Source organism: Aphelocoma coerulescens, assembly GCF_041296385.1.
Source record: "Aphelocoma coerulescens isolate FSJ_1873_10779 chromosome W unlocalized genomic scaffold, UR_Acoe_1.0 ChrW_unloc_scaf_3, whole genome shotgun sequence".
Classification (NCBI taxonomy): domain Eukaryota; kingdom Metazoa; phylum Chordata; class Aves; order Passeriformes; family Corvidae; genus Aphelocoma; species Aphelocoma coerulescens.
The window spans coordinates 1,684,914-1,704,970 of NW_027184082.1; the positions used below are offsets into that span (position 1 = coordinate 1,684,914).

The 20,057-nt window shown below is 43.8% G+C and overlaps 1 protein-coding gene across 1 annotated transcript in view; it reads left to right on the forward strand.

Moving 5' to 3' along the window:
* The first annotated feature begins 6,961 nt into the window (after positions 1-6,961).
* The window catches only part of LOC138102863 (ubiquitin-conjugating enzyme E2 R2), a 176,201-nt gene continuing 163,105 nt past the window's right edge, over positions 6,962-20,057 (forward strand). The window contains exon 1 of the mRNA XM_069000614.1: positions 6,962-7,228. Within this exon, the coding sequence (XP_068856715.1) occupies positions 7,052-7,228 (177 nt within the window). The 5' untranslated portion in view covers positions 6,962-7,051. The remainder of the gene's footprint in view (positions 7,229-20,057) is intronic.

Below are 20,057 nucleotides of genomic sequence, written 5' to 3' on the forward strand. Positions count from 1 at the left end.
TATTAATTGTGAGAGAAAGTGGTATTGTACTTCTACTAGATGGAGTGGGTGGTGTCCAAGCTGCCAGAGGAGAGAGCTTGGTATCAGACTAGAAAGAGCAAAAAAAAAAAAAAAAAGAAAGTGCAGATAATGTTAGAGTAAGGGGAGAGTGGCAGAGAATAGTGAGAAATTTGAGAGAAACTGGTTAGAAAAGTACAGCAAGTGTATGTGTATGTAAGAAGAGATGAGGAAAAGGCAAAAGCGATGGCAAAGGTGATGGCAGAAGTTGTAAGAATTGTGGACGTGATTAACAGGTTTGGGTGTGCAGAGCTGAAAGGCTCCTGTTTGGAGGGGACCCGTGCCCCTGTGCCTTTCGTGTTTTGTTGTGAAAAGCCAAAATTGGCCGGTTTCAGACCTGAGGCGAATCCGGAGCTCCTATCTTGTGGGGAACCCCGCCACCAGTCTGTAGTTTATTGTGGAAAACTAGAATTGCCAGATTCTAATCCTGAAGCCAATTCTGCATCTGCTGCCTTGTGGGGATGGTGTTGTCCCTGTGCAGGCCCAGGTATTTGTCATGCAGCCTCATCTGCGGGGGCTGTAGAGAAACCTATGGAGAAAATGTTTTGCTATCCTTCCGTGGTTAATTTGTTAATCACCTCTCTACTCCTGGGGTGGACTTGGTAATAAAAAAAGAAAAAAAAAAAAAAAAAAAAAAAGGGGTTTTAGGCAGTAGCATTGCTTGCTGCCGAACTTGATCTTGTCCAAAGGGAAAATCACTAGAACAAAGGGAGCAAACTGATAAGGCAAACTGCTCCAGGGCGAAAAGCAGAAGCCTACTAAAACCCTGAAGAAAAAAAAAAAAAAGGCAATCCAAATGCCTGATTCACAGACTGCAACTCTTGCAAAACTTTTAAAAGCAGTCTCACTCCCTCCACTGAAGAATCAGTTGGAAGAAACCCCACCGAAAACCTGTGGGAGACAACAAAAGTGGTGCAACAAGCACTTCATAGAATAAATACTAAACTCCACTTGAATAAGTTAATGCAATTAAACTCTTGTTTCACTCAGACATATTTTTCATTTTTCTGGGGGGGGGGGGGGGGAGTTTGTTTCTTTTCTCTTTTCTAGGAATGTCAAATGTCCCGACATCAAAGATAAAGAAAGCAGTTTGAGAGCAAGGAAACTGCTAGCAGCAAAATAACACCTAAATGTGATAACCATTGCTTCACTGTCACTTTGTGCTAGCCCCAAAAAGTTTTACTTCTTTTTAATAATCGGTTTAGTGGGCCAAATTTTCACTTTTCTTTTATAGGAATCTACCAACACATGAGATGGAGCTGTGTGAAAACCAATGAAATGTAAAGTGTCATCATAATTGCTCGTATTGTCAGTTGGTTAATGTTTGTAATTTGTTTGTGTTTTCATTACAAGTGACTTGGTGAGAGATCAAATAGAAGTTAACGCATTCTACATATTCTTGAATTTAATTTTTGTCTAACTTCTTTTGTCTTTTTACTGAAAAATGGTGTGGTTAAAGTCTTATAGATGTATAATTTGTCTCAACCAATATTATCCTGAGAGTTGGTATAAGAATTGATGCATATTTGAAATCCTACAAATATGGACTAACCCTCCCGGTTCTGCCTCAGAAGGCTTCAAAATTATTATAATCTAGCTAAATTTTTGGATTTTCTAATTAGTGAATTAAAGAATCTTGACAAAACACAAGCAAATGCTACATGAGAAATGATTGAATCCCCCTTCCTAAACCAAGGGGGATACAGAAAAGCCTTCTACCAACTCTCAAACTTAAGTGCTGTTCAATCTCAAGCCATATGTCTTAAGAGGATGTTTTCACTTTTCCTCACCCCTCCTATTTATAGCACATTCTGCAATCTCAGTTGTAGGTGCAGAATGGGATGAAGACAAAAAAAACCAAACCAAACCAAAAAAAACCTAGGTTTGAAAGAGAATTCATTTCATTTTTAATCCCACCAAAAATAAAGCCACAGTTTGCAGTTTGTATCAAGATTAAATGACAAGAGTGCTATAATCTGTCTCCTGGAAAACAGAGCATAGCCCTAATGTAAAGATATGTTTGCATGTGAACATTTTGTATGAAAATGTTTTGTGTGTTAGTTTTGTATCATAAAAACTAATCCTTCATAATGTATAGAATTATACAGCAGAGTAAGAATATTATTATAACAAAAACTGTATAAAGAAGCTACAACCAAAGAAGCCTCCTGAAGATACCTGACTAAGACTTTAAAGTGTAAGTTAAACCACTAAGATTAGATAAAGGAAAGAGAAATACCCATAGATAGTAAAATAACAAATCAAGTGATCCCATTAGTAGGAGATGTTGAAATTCCAGAGATCAAAACGGGCTCCCCCAGTGATTATTGAACTACTGGAAGGGGCACAACCAGTGTCAATTAAACAATATACACTAAGGCATAAAACATGAGTAAGAATAGAACCAATAATTACTACATTTATTAATCAGAGGTTGTTGAGAGAGTGTAGACCTTCCTGCAATACCCCAATTCTACCAGTACAAAAGCCAAATTAAAGTTATTGATTAGTTCAAGACCTGAGGACACTGACAAAACTACAAAGTGACTGAGTGTGGTTTTCAGTTTTAGATTTAAAAAAATGCTCTCTTTTGTCTGCCATTAGCTGAAAGCAGTCAGGAAATTTTTGCCTTTGAATGGGAAAACCCCAGAACAGGGAGAAAAAGCCAACTTACATGGACTGTATTGCCACAAGGATTCAAGACCCATGATATTTGGAAATCAATTAGCCAAGGAACTGGAAGCCTGGACACCGCCACTTGGAGAAGGTACACTCCTGCAGTACGTTGATGACCTACTGATAGCAACAAGGACCCGTGAAGACTGCAAGAACTGGACTGTAAGTCTTTTAAATTTTCTGGGACTAAGTGGATATAGAGTCTCGCCTGAAAAGGCTCAGCTAGTCCTGCAGAAAGTTACATATCTGGGGTATGAACTGGCAGGAGGGGAGAGAGCCTTGGGAGACAACAGGAAAGAGGCAATTTGTCAAATGCCCAGGCCACCTTTATACCAACTCCTAAAAGAGACTGGGGGAACTCACCTGTGCTGGACACCAGAGACTAATAATGCATTTGTAACTCTGAAACGTGAGTTGATGCAAGCTCCAGCATTGGGCATACTGGATGTCACTAAACCTTTTCTGTTGTTCTCACATGAGAGACAAGGACTGGCGCTGGGACTTTTGGCACAGAAGCTGGGACCATACAAAAGGCCAGTGGCTTATTTCTCCAAGCAGCTGGACAGCCAAGGATGGCCCCCCTGCCTGAGTGCAGTGGCAGCTGTGATCCTGAACATAGAAGAAGCTCACAAGTTCACACTGGGCCAGCAGATAACTGTTTTTGTCTCTCACACAGTGTCAGCAGTGCTCACACAGAAAGAAAATGACTGGTTAACCCCATCTCTCTTTCTCAAACACCAAGCTGTCCTAGCAGAATCGGAGGATGTGAGTATCCAAGTAACTAACATTTTAAACCCAGCAGCTTACCTCCAAGGCAAAGCTACTGAGGAGCCTGGAAAGCATGACTGCATCGAAGCCATGGAGGCAGTTTACTCCAGCCGCCCGGACCTAAAGGACTCTCCCTTAGAAAATGCAGACAGCTGGTTCACTGATGGGAGCAGTTATGTCAAGAATGGTAAGCGGCTCGCTGGGTATGCAGTTACAACCACAGACGCTGTCATTGAGGCAAAATCATTACCTGTGGGGACATCAGCTCAAAAGGCTGAAATAACAGCCCTAACTCGAGCCTTGGCATTGGCCGAAGGAAAACCTATCAACATTTGGACTGATTCGAGGTATGCTTTTGGGGTGGTACACGCTCACGGGGCTATCTGGAAAGAAAGAGGTTTATTAACCTCACAGAAGAAAGAAATCAAGCACGCTACTGAAATCATGCAGTTACTGGAAGCAGTGGCAAAACCTTCAAAAGTGGCTATAATGCATTGTAAGGGACACTCCCAGGGTAACACTATCCCTGAACTGAGAAATTCTATGGCAGACAAAACAGCAAAGGCAGTGGCCAGTAGAGTTCACATCCAAGCCCTAACTCTAATTATGATTTAAATTAGATACAAAAAAAAAAAAAAATTATTAGCACAGATGGGTGGGCTAAGATAAAAAGGTCTCATAGTCATATCCAGAAAACTGTTAAAATTATTTATCCAAAGAGAACATTGCATCAAATCACTTTAGATGACACTTCTTGAAGGCTTAAAGAGGTATAACACAAACTTACATAATGGTTACCCAACTTATCCCGGCTTAAACAATTGTTTGTAATAGCTATTTGTGTTATTGCATTCCTACTTACTGTTTGTATTAGTAGTTACTGTTGTATGATATTATGTACTTGGAATCGCGATGCTTATGCTCAGTAGCACAAGCATAAACTTAGAGATAAGATAGAGAAGGGTTCTTACTTTAAAGACATACAAGATTTGTAAAGAATTACAAATAACCAAAGAAAAGGGGGGATTGAAGAAGGGGCAGTCAATAACTAACTCATGTAAGCACAAGTTAACTATTGGGAGACAGCAAATGTTAGTTCAGACAGAAGATGTTAATTACAAAACCTGAGAAGCCGAATTCACCCTAATCTTGTCAAGATAGAGGGGACAAGGATCATCTCAGAGATTGCTGAATCATCCCCCAAAGGACTACGCATGCCCAGGGAGAAAGGTGAAAAAGTTCACTGCGAGGATGAGTACTGGCCTTCATCAGAAAGACCCCCGAGGAAGAGGAGAGGCCTTCCTCAGTGCGACCACCAGGACACACAGCGCATGCGTGGCCCATATGCTAATGACTTCCGAGAAATAATTTGTTTAACCACACCTGTCCCAAGGAATGTGATGAATATTCATAATTTGACCCTTAATACTGTGTTGTAGAGAGCACCAGGTGTGTGTGTTTGGAGGAGCGATCCCCACACACCCGGCGCGCCGAATAAAGCAAATACCCGCTTCTCTGACTCTGTCTCTGAAGTGTCTCCTGGCCCGGTTGAGGCACGATTCATCAGGACCCCACGGCACAGCAGAAAAAAAGAAACTCTTTTCCCTAAGCGAACTGAAGAAAGATTTTTCGAGTGAGAAACTGACCAGAACCCTCATGCCCTGTCTCCCTGCGCTGTCAGTGGGAAGGAGGGAGGGGCTGGGGGGGGGGAGAGGGGAAAGGTGTTTTAAAGGCTTATTTTATTCCTCATTATCCTCCTCTGTCTCTGTTAATAATAAATTTACTTTATCGCATTTAAGTTTGAACCTGTTTTTCCCTTAGAGTGTTTTTCTCCTAATCCTTATCGCAACTCATGAGCCCTTTGTTTTTTTCCCCCATCCTCTGCTCAACTATAGCAGAGGAGAATGAGTGAATGGTTTTCGTGAGTGCCTGGCTTTGGCCAGTGTCAAACCATGACAACGTCAGAAAAAAATTCTTCACTGAAAGAGTGATTGGGCAACGGAGTCATCTGCCCAGGGAGGTGGTGGAGTCACTGTCCCTGGATGTCGGGGTCCCTCCCCCCGCCATGTAGCCCTGGGAGCCCTGAGGGAGGCACGGGGTTTCCCTGCCCCTGGTCAGCCTCGTTCCCCATTGGTTGGTTTGTGTTTCCTGCGCGGGCAAAGGACCTCGGGTCCCGGACTGTAACAGTTCCTCGGCAGAGCCCGGCCATGCGGCTGGGGAAATAAACATCTCTGAAACATCTATCAAGAATCCGTCTATATATATATTTCTTTTCCACGGGACTCCTGGTTTGATATAGGCGTGTTACAGTATCCCCACCGTAACACCTGGACATGTTTAAAAAAAGACTGGACGTGGCACTCAGTGCCATAGTTTAGTTGCTGAGGAGGTGTTAGGTTAGGTCATAGGTTGGACTCGATCTCAAAGGTCTTTTTCAACCTAGTTCATTCTGTGATTCGGTGACCTTGTGGCTCTCTGCAGCTTCCTGAGGAGAAGTGGAGAGGGAGGTGATGAGCTCTTCTCCCTGGTATACAGCAGGAACTGTGGGAAAGGTTCAAAACTGCATCAGGGGAGGTTTAGACTTGACATTTGGAAGCATTTACTTGCAGAGAAAGTGGACAGACATCAGAACAGCTTTCCTAGAGAGGTGGTTGATGCTCCATGTCTGTCAGTGTTTAAGAGGCATTTGGGTATTAAAATGCTTTAACTTTGGATCAGCCCTGAAGTGGTCAGGCAGTTGGACTAGACGATCATTGTAGGTCCCTTCCAACTGAACTATGCAGTATATGCTATTCTATTCTAAAACATATTCTAAGGAATAGGAGATCACAAGCATGGTCTGAGGTGCTTGCTCACATTCACAGGTCGATGTACCTTGCCACCTCCGCAAACATTTTTCTCCCTTAACCATATCCAAAAATGGGAGGAAGGATTGAAACTGCATTTTCTGCCTGTAGCGCCTCACACATCCATGGAGCTACGTGAAAACAACACCAGTGGGAGAGATAACTGCCTGTTCTTCTCCTACTGCTGCTTGGGGGTTGCTGCAGGATTTTTAGGGGACCCTGGGTCATGCAAGGTCGCTCCTCAAAACCCATCCTTTGTACAAAAGCTGCTCTTTTCTTGACCGTGAATGTCTATCAGTGCAGCAGCACGGACTGGTTGTGCCCCACCCGTGACCCCCACAGAACACCGCCCCCTCCATCCCACTCATAGCTCTGCACGCAACTTCTCTTCCACCTCAGGAGAGATGTGGACCTGGCCCGTAAGGGCTGATGCTACGCCAGGAACCACGCACCCACGCACTCCACAAACGGTGTGGCGGAGAGCGCTGCCCCTTTAAGTGCGCCTGTAAGGGCGGGGCGTGAGGCGGGGCGCGGCCTGGTGTGGCGCAGCGCGCCGCGCTGAGGTCAGATGCGAGTGGGCGCCGTCACAAAAGGAAGTGGCGGCGGCGACGGCTGTCAGCGCGGGGCGGGGGGGCCTGTGGGGCAGCGCGACGGCGGCGGGGCAGCGGCAGCAGCAGCCTGGGCGGCGGGGGCCGCGCCGCACCATGGCCCAGCAGCAGATGAGCAGCTCACAGAAGGCGCTGATGCTGGAGCTGAAATCGCTGCAGGAGGAGCCGGTGGAGGGCTTCCGCATCACCCTGGTCGACGAGTCCGACCTCTACAACTGGGAGGTGGCGATCTTCGGGCCCCCCAACACTCTCTACGAGGGCGGTTACTTCAAGGTACGGCTTTTCCTCGCTCCGCTGGCGGACCGGGCCTCCCGCCGCCGCAGATGTCCCGGCGAACTGCCGCCGGGGCCTGCACCACTCCCCTCGCCGCCTGCCGGGCCTCTTTGTCGGGTTCGGAGGGGCCGCGGCGGGCCTGCGGCCGCGGTCAACTCCTCCGCCCTCCGCGGGAGGGGGCCGGGGCCTGCGGAAGGAGGGAAGGCAGGGCGGCTCGGCGCTCGTAGATAGTGCCCTGCGAGCTTCCATTCCCCGCCCGCTGCCGGCGGTGGGAGGACGCTCTGCAGGGCAGGCTGGCTGGGGGCCTGCAGGGCCTCTTCTCTCAGGATGCCCTCTGGGAAGAGGAGGCCGTGTTATAGCTGTCTCTATTCTGTTATTTCTCTGGTTTAACCCCAAAGAAACGCAGGTGCCTCATGGCAGGGAGAAAATTCTTCCCTTTCACCCCCAAGTTTGTTCTCTTGGCTCTAGTCTGTGTATATTTATTTCAAAGGGGCTTCCCTTGATAGCTTTGTTTGTCATGTAGGAGCATCCTGTGTAGGATGACTAACTCAAGATAAAAGCTGTGAGGTTTTTTTTTTTCAAAACTTCATGGAGTTCAGGACTGCTTTTCATGATTTTTTTCCTCTCTGATTTCCTTTTCTTCCTCTCCAAACTTCTAGAGGGCAGCCTTCAAAGGGCAACAGCAACACGTAATTGGTAAAGGTAGATAAATTAAAAGCATTTATCTCTGAGTCTTCCTGTTAATCCAAAAATCTGTTTGTGGTTCTCTTGTAAATACAGTAAGCAAGAAATCTGGCACTGCTGCCCCAGAAACGGGGGGAATCTTAAATTCTCAAAACAATTGGAGGAGGAAGTGCATGTTTTTTCTTAAAGGAAGCAATTGAAAAGCCATAGTGCCTGCAGAAGATATGTTGTATTGGGCAGACCCCTTTGCACTTGATGTCTGCTTGGTCTCTAGCAAAATAATGTCCCCTTCAGCTCTCTTCTCCCAAGAGTTATTGTTTAGTAGTGGCTTCTGTGTTTGTCATTTCATGACCTTTGATTTCTGTCAAACCGAAATAAATGTTTGGATGATTCCTTTGCTTGGCTGACATGCATCTTGGCCTCTCTGGGTGTCCTGGATTCAACTGGGATGGAGTTAGTTTCTTCTCAGTAGCTGTTACAGTGCTGTGTTTTGGATTCAGAATGAGAATGGTGTTAATAACACACCAGTGTGTTAGTTTTCTGCTAAGTTGTGTTTATCCAAAGTCGAGGACTTTTTTTTTCCTTGTCTCATGCTCTGCCAGTGAGGAGCTTTGCAAAAGAAACTGTGAGGGAGCACAGCCGGGACAGGTGACCCAAACTGACCAAAGGGATATTCCACACCTTAGAATGTTATGCCTAGTATATAAACTGTGGGGAGTTACCCAGAAGGGTGGCCAATCTGGGTTCAGGAAGGGGGGAGGGGGGTCTGGCATCAGTCAGCGGGTGGTGAGCAACTGTATTGTGCATCACTTGTTTTTTCCCTTTTTATTATTATTATCATCATCATTTACCACGATTACTGTATTTTACTTTGTTTTCAATTATTAAACTGTTCTTATCTCAACCTACAAGTTTTACTTTGATTCTCCTCCCCATTCCACCACTGGGATAGGAGGGGGGGGATTGAGCAAGAGGCTGCGTGGTGTTTAATTTCCAGCTGGGCTTAAACCACGATGCTGGGTCAAGGTTTAAGATCTTTGTTCCACAAACCCAAAATTAACTTGTAGCATGTGGAATAATAGATTTGTGTTCAGTTTGGCTTCATTATTTAGAAGGAAGGGAAGGCTTTAGCACAAGGCTTGCTTTTTGTAATGAGTTGGTGGACATGCTTGTGTAGGTGTGATAGGTATATTCTTAGACTTGCTTCCATTATTACTTATTCAGGAAGTTGCTCTAGTCTTGGGTTGGTAATTGGGCCATTTTTACATCTGAATGGTTTGACAGCCTCTTCCTGCACTGACATTACTCATCCATTTTTTTTTAAGAAATCACAATGGATCAAAATAGTTTTGCTTGGGGACTATGTGTTTGTAATTGTTCTTGGAAAGAAGCTGAAACAACCTATGAAATAATCCAGGGATGTGCATTAACTAGTGTAGACTTTAGGCAAGGTTGCCAGTTGCCTTACCTCAGTATTATGAATGTGATATCTCTTTTGGTATTTTATGTCCTCAAAATGTTGTACCTTTCTTGTAAATCCTTCTGACCAATCCTGTGATGCTTATTTTGACAGTGGGAGATGAAGGTCCTGTGATGCCTTCACCCCTCCACAGCAGAGGAATTCTCTTCAAGCATTATGGCTGAAGTCTCTCATATGTTGTTTCTGTCTCACCTTCCCTCCATGAGGAGCTGCACATGATGGGTTTTGTTTTGGTAGTGTTTGATCTTTGGTTATGCATCTTAGATTCTGAGCCACTGGAAAAGTGATTTTTAGACCCTTGTTCTGTCACTAGGGAGAAGGAGTCCTGTGGTCCCAAGAAGTGATGTTGTTGACTTTCTTTGTATTGGGCCTTCAGGCAAACTTTTAGATGTGTTAGATTTGGCTTGCTGAATCATTTAGAAATAAAATAAAGTTGGGTATTAATCTTGTGGAGTGACTTCTATGATATGTTCATAGTATATGCAAGGTGAGCACTAGTTCAGATCAGCATCTGATTTGTTTTTCAGATTTCTTGACTTGATTAAATATTTAGCTTCATCTTGTTTTGTCTTTTTAGTTTCCTAAGATTAGGTAAGCAGGATTAGAAATACACAATCTGTAACTTTTTTTAAACTTTGTGGCAATGAGAGTTTGAGAATTTTCTTCCACTTGAGGTGTGGTTTGAGGGTAGGAACTGGAAGAGAAGTACAAAGGCTTCTAGTTAAGCTAAAGGATAAATATTTTGAGAAAAACCTGTGTTTAATGTGACCTTAATAAAGTGTTAGTGTTGGTTGGGAGTACAAACACTTGATTTGTGCTCATGAAACACTTGGACCTTTTGACATGTTGTTTCTTCTTGAATAAATATGACCTTTATCTCTGGATTGTTGAACTAGCTGAATAAACTGAAATGAGGGAAGTGTTCTCTGTACCTTTTTGACAGGAGCTACTGTTAAAGGCTGGTTCAACGTCAACAGATTCTGCTTTCAGCTGCTAATCCTGTAACCAGTATTTGATAAATTGAAGCAGAAAACCTGTCCCCCTGAATGTTTGTTTAAATGGTAGATTATCAATACCTTAGTACTGTCTACAATAAAGGTTGGGGACTTGTTCAAAATTCAAGCACAGCATCTAAGCATATTTTATAAACTAATATAGCATGCTCAGGTTTACTGCAGTACTTCATAGTTTAGGACCTCCTAGCTAGATGGGAAGGGCAGCAGTCCAAGGCAAGCAACCACTTTGTGGAGAGCAGCTTGTATCAGTGAGGGATAGGAGTAGTCCTGAACTGCAAGCCCCCCTCATGCAATCAGCTAAAAGTGTACATCTGCAGTGAAGGTTGTCACAAGCCCAGATGTTTCTGTATGGCTGTCTTTATCCCTGTTAATCTTTGCCTTATCTAGTGACTTTATGTAGCTATTCATTATGACTGGGAATAATGTTTTGGGCAACCCTTTGCTCAGGTTCCAGATCACCACCCTCAAGGAAGGAGTTATTTCATACACTAGTGACCTCCCATTCTTGTGCTAGAAGCCAATATTTCAGGGAAGGTGCAAGTGAGAAATTATATAAATAGAAACTTCATTATTAGATGTGTAGTGCTGCCCAGAAGCACACTTTAACCAAGTTTGCTGTGTCAAGGAAACAAGAAGAATGAACTGCACTGTTAGAGTTTGGTAGTTCTTCGGACAATTTATTTCATAAGGTATTTTTGCTACATGAAGGAGCAAGTATTGAAACAAATGGGGGAGGGAGGAACCCAAGCATTATGCTTAGTTTTTTCAAGTAATTTGGGGGCTAAATACTTGTTAAGGCATTGTTTTTCCTGCTTTTTGTAACTTGTTAACTGTGTGCTGCTTAGAGTTCTGTGTTGTTGGATCTCAGTTTCTTCCAAGTGATTTGATTTCAAAGCAACTTGCAATATGTGAGAATCATTTTTTTTCAGAGCAGTGAATTGATATGGAACTTACAGATAACTGATGGCAAGTATGAGCACCATGTTTAAAAGTTTTTGGTGTTATAGGATGCTTTCTAGAGAGCTTAAAATTAAGCAAGTAGAAGTTGTAACTGGTAGAGCACTTAACTCCACAAAAATATTTCTTGGTGCCAAGGAACAAATGTGTGGTACTCTGAGCATAAAAGCTGCCTTCTGCAGGCCTCTGCATTGCAAGGTGCTACAAAGCTTCTCTCTCAGTGTACTTAAGCTTCTATTTTTGTTTTCTTTAGGTATTGTTGATGCTAGTAAGCAACCTGCCTATCTGTAGGAAAGGATCGCCTATTGTTGACTATCTCCAAAGTGAAAGAGATATGAAGCTGTCTGTAGGCAGGAAGGCAAGAAACATCTGATGTTGGTTCATGGATCATAAGCATACTTTATGATCTCTAACTCTCAGGCCTGGGGAATACCTGATTGACCCTCACTCTGCTGTTGCATGTAGGTTTTTGGATGGTTGGGTCTCTGGGACCCACAGAACCCCCTAGACTGTAGACTCTTCTGGACATCTGCCTAGCTTCAGGAGGCAACAGGCAAGGTAATGATGGTAGCCAGCTTCCAGCTCTTCCCCTAGGACTCCTCTTATCCAAGTAGGGATATTGCATATGCTAAGAAGCACAGAGAATGGTTTCCACTTCTAATACTGCCTGAGAATAGAAGATTGTGTGCAATTAGGTCCTGTTGTATGGCAAGAGGAGACCCTGCCTCTGACATGAGGATAAAAATAGAAAGCTTTCCATTTGGAAAGATTGAGCACTGTCAGTTTGCATAATTCGTTGTTTGGCTCTATTTCCATGAGTCTGCACAGGGTGATTCTTGGATAAGGTAAAATAAAACATGACTTTTTGTTGGAGAGCAATGTGAAGATTTGTGCCTCTTGAAATTTCTTGCAAGTCTGTTCAAGAGATAATAACTAAAGGCATGTGCATAGCTTTAGATCTGGTTGATATTATGGAAATTAATGGAAGCTTTTAACTCTCTAGTGTTAGAAGGGTGTTCTTAATATTTTGTTTGCCTGGTAAATCCTTAAGATCTCTGCTATTGCAGTGATGTTCTGCCAGTGTCTGAGTGTGGGACCACATCTGTAACTTCTCAAAAGCTCAAACATGCTTTTACCTTGCTGTTTCTGAAGTCATGTTTACACTGCCTGTTATTTTACATAGTGATATATTCACACTGAGTGTTTTCTTTTTAATAACACTTTAGTTGTAATCCATGATGCTTATTTTACATCTAGAGGGTAGGAAATGCCAGAAAAAAATGCTTGCAGAACTTAAATTCTGTTCTTTGAAATCCAGCTTGGCTGTGTAGTTTATGGCCATCATCAGATATTCATAGTAATGAGTAGTATAGTGTCTCGGTTTGAGAAAAGTTTAGGAGGAAACGTCCTGTAATGAACGTCTCCTCATAAGAAGGCAGGTTTCAGCACTCCTCCCCCACTGATACAAAAGGAATTTCTTGGATGAAAGTGAAAAAACCTATTTATTTAACAAGCAGAGTACCAGCAGGGCAAAGAAAAAAAAAGAGTAATTATTACCGCTGGCCTGGGCCCTAGGGTATATCACCGTGTCCCGCAGCCATAGGGAGGAGGAGGAGAGACGATCCAGCAGGCAGGAATTGTGCAGCAAGATTGATTTCTTTAATTATTTTACAAACTCTTTTATAGACTTTTTTCTTCATAGTCTAATTGGACAAAGGATCAGCCACCTCTTGGGGTGATTGGCTAAAATCCTAAAACATCCATTGTCAAAATATTTTTCTACTATACCATAAACAAGACTTTTCAAGGTTGCAGGTGGCTTGGTTGTTTACATACTCTGCTACCTCTTCTGTGAGAGAGAAAAGTCTCTCACGGACTTAGAAAATAGCAAGAAAATCCTTGCTAGCAGCATTTTTCTATCTACAAGTAATGTTACATAATAAACCTCCTTGATGTGGCAAAAGCTGGTGGTTTTAGAGTTCGGTCTGTATCTGGCTTGGCCCCTCCTGAGGCACAAGTCTGGGTTGCAGCGTCCCCGCAGTCTTCCTGCCAGTTCATGAGGTCCGATGATCTGGTTCTTGGATCTCAGCTGTCCCGGTTTTAGACAAATTTGGAGGAAATGTCCGAAATGAACTTGCTCTGATAGAAGGCAGGTTTCAGCAGCCCCTCCCCCACCAGGTTTGGAAATAATTTTTCTCGGAGGAAAGGGAAGAAAACCCTGTTTATTTAACAAGCAGGGTGCATACAGGCACCAAAAAGAATTAATAATGTTAAATAATAAAACCTCTCGCTGTGGAGAAAACCTGAGTCCTTTCTGTAGGTGTGGCTTTGCTCTCTCCAGAGCTGGGGTGCGGCGTGGGCCCCTCCAGGCCGCGGTGTAGGGCCTCCCGGTGATGTTCTGGTGTTGCTGAACAATTCCAGAAGGAAAAAGAAGAAGCTACAGTCCCAGGAAAACTCCTTGCTTCAGCTAATGAACAAGAAGCTAGCTAAAAAGCAAGAGAATTGTGCCGGTTTGGCCAAATCTAGAAATATATCCTCTGAGAGAAGGCAGGCTATAACCATCCCTCCCCCACCAGGTTTGGGAAAAAATAAATTTTCCTCAAAGGAAAGTGAAAGAGATAAAAACTATTTAACAAACACACAGGAAAAGGATAATAATGCTAAATAATAAAACCGCTCAGTCTGCTGAGAGAAACCTGGGAAAATTTCAGAGTCCTTCTGTAGATCTCTCTCACCCCCTCCTTGGAGCTGGGATGGGGTGGTGGGCCCATCTCCAGGGCCAAGGCTGTGGTGGAAAAGTCCTCCCAATGTATTCTGATGTTGAAACAGTCCAGCAGATAGAAAAGAAAAAAAAAAAAAAAAAAACAAAAACAAAAAAAAAAAAAAAAAAAAAAAAAAAAAAAAAAAAAAAAACGAAGTCCCAGGAAAACAAAAGTTCAACTCTCCGGAGGAAAAGGAGCTGGGGAAAAAAAACTGCTGAAAGCTGGCTGGAAAGGACAGTAAGCTGGGTGCTTCCCTTCCCTCTCGCTCTCCTGCCACAGCTGGAAAAAAAAAAGTCTCTGTGTGACCTTGATTAAGCTGCAAACTGCTTTGAAAAAGTTTTGCTCAGTTTTTCCTCCCCCCTCTCAGGCTCAGTTTAAAGGCATAGAAAGGCACAAAATTAATTTCTGGGCATGGGGCAGCGATAGGGGATACACATCATAAAGTCACCCCAAGACAAGAATGCAACTCTTCCCTGCTGCAGAGCTGAGAGGGAGAGGTGGGGAGAAGAGCGAGTGAGTTATCTGTGTTTTTGAATGCAGACTGCCGAAAGAATTCCACCGGCTTCCCTCCTCCACTCTTAAAGGTACAGAACTCATGTCTGGCATAGAGCAGGCGATAGGGAATATAGTATCGTACAGTCACCCCAGGACAACAGCTAGGTCGAACAGTTCCAGAAGAAGAAGACATTCCGGAGGATTTCGGTATGCAGTCCTGAGAAAATTTCTTGCCTCAGCTAACATGCTAGCTAAAAGCAGGAAGGTGCTCCCTCAGCTCTGCAGCGGTGAGAAGCAGCGGAGTGTGTGTGAGTCCTCGAACACAAACCATGCTGAGGAATTTGCCCGGTTTCTCTCCCCACTCTTATGAACCCAGCTTAAAGCTGCAGGGCCCATTTCTGGGCAATAAGCAGGCGATAGGGGAATACAGTATTATCATAAAATCACACCAAGACATATAGGCTAAACAGTGGAGATTTTATCTTGAACTGAAGTGTAACTAAGTTGGAAATGTAGCAGTTACACATGGACTGCAGTGTGGCTGGACTAGAGGTCATGTGACTCATAATATACCATGTCCTCTTATAATTTGGGCTGTGTGTCATCAGATGTGTGCATATACATGCACATACACAAAATTAGCTTCCTATTTCCAGAGTGCTACTTCATTTTTTAAAACTTAAGTGTTTTATCCAGCATTTTGAGTTAGAAGAATTGCAATTACTAAGCTTTTGTGGTAGTTACTGAATGAGAATATCTCATCTCACCAGATCAGTTTAATAGTAATTTGGCACTGTGTACCTTCCCTCAAAGCACTAGTAGCCAAGATGAGCCAAATTGATTGCCTATCTCCATACTTTCTGAAATATTTTAAATGCATAAATATCTGCCCTAAGTGGCCTACAAATAGGAGAAAAATTATAAAGCTACTGAATTGGAATGCATGTATGATATTTTGGGATCTTGCTTGACTTGAAGAAATGTCATCTTCAGACTTTCTGGATGTTTGGGATTTTTTTAATGAGGCCATCACATGGAGAACAAGGGGGATGTAAAAGGGCTGTCTTAAGTGGGTGACACTTTCAGATACTGTAGTATTTGTTAATCCCAGAGAAGGCTGCCTGACAAGCAGGCTGTGTCTTACTCCTTAAGGTTTTAGTACTAAAACGTGACATGATGAGTTTCCACTGGGCTGGTTTTTTTCTCTTAAAATGATACATGTAATTGAGAAATTTGGGTAAAAGGCTTTTGCTTGGGAGAAGAACCTTAAGTTGATAGCAGTAGGGACATGTTTGCAGTAGCTATGACTCTTCTCCAAGTTATGTATCCTAGTTAAAGTATTTAAGGCATATGTTTTCATATACATTGTAGCAAAATATTTGGAGGTGTTAAGATGCAAAACTCTTTGCCAGAGTATTGGAACAGTGTAAGGACCAATGTTTAGTCAATCGTTCCACTTCGGTCAATTCTTGTGTGATATACATTGTGCAAAAATGTTGGTTTTAAATTAATCCTTAGGCATCTCTACAGCTAGAAACCTTTTGCTGTCAGACCTAGGCAAAGGCTGTGAATAATAGTCTCTTTTGCAGCACCCTCTTTGGCCTTGTCAAAACAAAAGCCATTGCAATGGAGTAGCTTTGACTTAAAATGCATTCTGTGAATATGCATTTGGTCTTGCATAAAGTCTGCTTGTATAACCCTCTAATTCATGAGTATAAACTACACTGGTGTGCAAATGTTTACTGAACTTGGCTAGAATAACTATCTGTGACAGCACTCACCTTTATTAAAAGAATGGGCATGGTAAAATGTATTGACAAAAACTGAATTTCATCTCTGTGCTCCCAATTACTTCTCTTGCAGAATATTAACTGTGCCAATACTTGTGCCACCATAGCTGAATGCCTTTCAGTGATGCGTTAAGCTTGAGAGGTTAAGGCTTCTTTTGTACCTTTCGAGTGTCTTGTAGCTATTACCTAAATCCCTTCTAATTTGTCATTAATGTGGTAACAAAATGCCCATACACAAATGTTTGATGAAGGCTTTGTCAGTTCTTAATGATATAGCTACTTCAGTGAGATCTCTGCCTAATCTCTCATGTGTTGTGGGGTTTTTTTTGTGACCATATGTTATTCAAAATGCTAAGCAGAAAAGGCATTGAAGCTCAACTTTTGTTAAAAATTTGCATTTATACAACAGAAGAAACATTACCATCATCTATTGAATTTGAACAGTAAGTGTCAAATGGCTGTTTCTTGAGGCAACTAGTCATGTTAACAAGTCCTCTATAGAGAATTCTTTCTCACTTCTTTGAAAGACCAGTTGTTGTCATTTAGGTATGGTATTCCCCAATTTATTGTTCTCACTGAAACACCTCAGACCATGCGCTGCTTGCTCCCTCCTCCTGTGGTGGGATGGAGAGGAGAATTGAAGGCACAAAAAGATCATGGGTTGTGAAATGAACAATTTACTAGAAACAGCAATAAAATAAGAAAATGAATAGTAACAACAGCAATACTAATAACAGAGAGAAAAATGCCACTGCCCTCCATCTCTCCTGCACATGGCATGAGGTGGTATCTCATAACCTCAGGGTCCTGGCTATGCCCCTCCTGGCTGCTGCAAAAATTAACCTTGTCCTGGCTGGAACCAGGACATTATCTACCCCTTATTCTATACCATCTATATCATGTCCAGATCCTGCAACTTCCAAGTATATATATATTTATACATGTATATATACACACACAAGCATGGGTATCATTCCCTTAGTCAATGGCTGTCCTTCTAAGATGTCTGTTCAGTTCATTTAGTCCATGACTCTGGGTTCTATCTGTCCTAGATGTCTTCCAGGGAAGGAGGGCTGGTGTGCGATCAGCTGGTTGCTGCAGCAGGAGCTCATGACTAGTGTATCTGGAGCAGTCCATTCTCATTGTCCATGGGAGTTTTGACATACAGTGGCAGTGTTATTCAGCAACCAATATTATACAATTCAACATTACAGGCTGTTCTCAACCAAAAATCAAATCCCCTTGAGGCACACATCGTGTTTCCCCATCCCTCTGCATTACCCACCAGGTGGACCTGGGTCCTTGAGCAAAACAATCCCGCGGATGGGTTTACCTTTCCTTGAGGCAGGACTACTCCAAACTGTCTTCCCTAACACATTCCTCATATGCACGTGGATGTTTTCATTGGGCGGGGCCAGCTCAATTGGTAGAGCCTCTAGTGTTAACTAACCAGGTGGCCTTTGCTAAATGTAGATCCCAGTGTTTGAAGGTCCTACCACCTATTGCTTTCAATGTGGTTTTTACCAGTCTATTGTACTGTTCCATCTTGCTATTTTACTCCTAAAAACTGAATTTTCTGGGCAGATCCCTTGACCTAACTTTGCTTTATGGAAAAACTGGCCGTCTTGGTTTGAAAGACAGGTGTCTGCCAAGGAAGGCAGGAGTCTCCCTTGAAATGAAAAAAAAAAGGCAACCCCTTTCCCTCCGAATTATTATAATTTTGAAATTAAGGGGCTTTCAGGCAAAGATATGAGGAATAGGAATAACAGTTCTTTACTATTATATATATGTGTATAACAACGCAAACAAACAGCAATATCTATGGCAGTAACAGCAAACAGAACCACAAACCCAGTGCCAGGCTTCTCGGCTGTCAGGCCCTTTCCCCTTGGGTGCAGTTACTGTTGCAGCTGGCAGGGGTGCTGGCGGCTCCTGGTGAGCAGGGCAGGTGCGATGGTTCCCCCGCAGCTGCAGGGGGCACTCCAGAGTGATCTCGGGGAGCACGCAGCAATGATGACTTGGGGTCCCGGGAAGGGGTGGAACAAAGGCTTCACAAACCCCCTGGGCAGCCGATCCCGGTGTCCGGCCGGACCCTCGGGAACAGCAGGCTGGAACAGCAGGAATGAGCACAAATCCTGGGTGGCAGACGAGGTGGATCAAACTGCAGAGCTGCAGTGGGAAACACCGGGAGGTCTCAGCAGGCAGGATGTGTGGGGGCTACAGAGTAGTGAAGGCTCGAATGCAGCGGTGGGGGCAGGGAAAGGCGGGTTTGGGAATCCCGGGGTTTCTCCAGTAGAAAGAAGGCAGCTGAGAGCAGAAAGCCTGCAGTGCTGATGAGATGGCAGCAGCCTCTCCCTCCATCTGAACTCTGAGCACCAACTGCCCACACACCCAGGTGAAAGAGAGTAGCCTGTTGGACCACACCCTCAATGGCTAGGTCCTTTGTCCTCCCCAAGTACCCAGCAATTTGTTGCCCCAGCAACATATATGGGGAAAATTCCCAAGAGGGAAAAAAAACCAGAAGGGGAACTCCCAAAACCCCAACACTGGCCTTCAGAAGGGTATGGATTATCTTCTCCCCTTTTTCAAAAGCATCCTCTGCTGTGTTGCCCCATATGATGTCATCAATGTATTGCAAGTCATCAGTACCTGTTGTTCTTCGACCCTCTGCAGTTCCACAGCAGAAGGGTCCTCTGAGAGACCAGGCAAGGTATTCAGCTGCCTAATTTCCTCTGTCTCCACAGTAGCTATCCCAAAAGCCCAACAATGCCCTTTTGGGTCCTTGAAATACCCTCCCCTGAGGTAATCTATGCCAAGGATACATGGGGCCTCTGGGCCAGGCACAATGGGGTGTTTTGGCCATTCATTCCCAGCCAGGCTCAGTTCAGCTTCCAGTACAAGTCAGCTGTTGAGATACCCCTGTCACCCCAGAAAAAGAGGTGGATTCTGCCCCACCTATATCTTGATGGCATCAGGGTACATTGTGCACCAGTGTCACCTAAAGCCTTATACTCCCGTGGGTCTGATGTGCCAGGCCATTGGATCCACACAGTTTAATAGATCCGATTGTCCCTTTCCTCCACCTAGCTGGAGGCAGGGCCCCTCTAGTTCTGGTCATGGTACTCGTTGCTCACTTGTTGTAAATATGATGAACCGCAGGTCCCTTCAAGAGGATAGGAAATAACATCAGCACCTTCCCTTCTGTCTGAGGACCTGCCCACTGGAAACTCAAGCAGCATTTATCCTTGAAGAATTTCCCATGGTGGTTGTTCTTCCTCAGCTCACATACCCATGGCTCCTAGGGCAGAGGTGGGTTTTCCATCCCACTTCCTCATGTCCTCTCCATGGTCATGCAGGTAAAACCACAGGTTACCTACCTCATGGTGTGTTCTCTCTCTCTCTTGAGCAGAGAGGTGCTTGCTCTTAATAGCAGAGACTCTGGCCTGTACTGGCAGGGCACATGACATTTCCTCTTTAAATTGCTGGAAGTCCTTGGACAGTCTTTCTGTGGCTGAGATGCATGCCCACAGGGAGGAAGAGAGACTTTCCTCATATTGCCAGAGTTGAGCAACCAAACTATCCACTGTTTGTTCTCCTTCTTTCCATGACATCACTGTCAATGAGTTGGCATACTACGATGGCGTG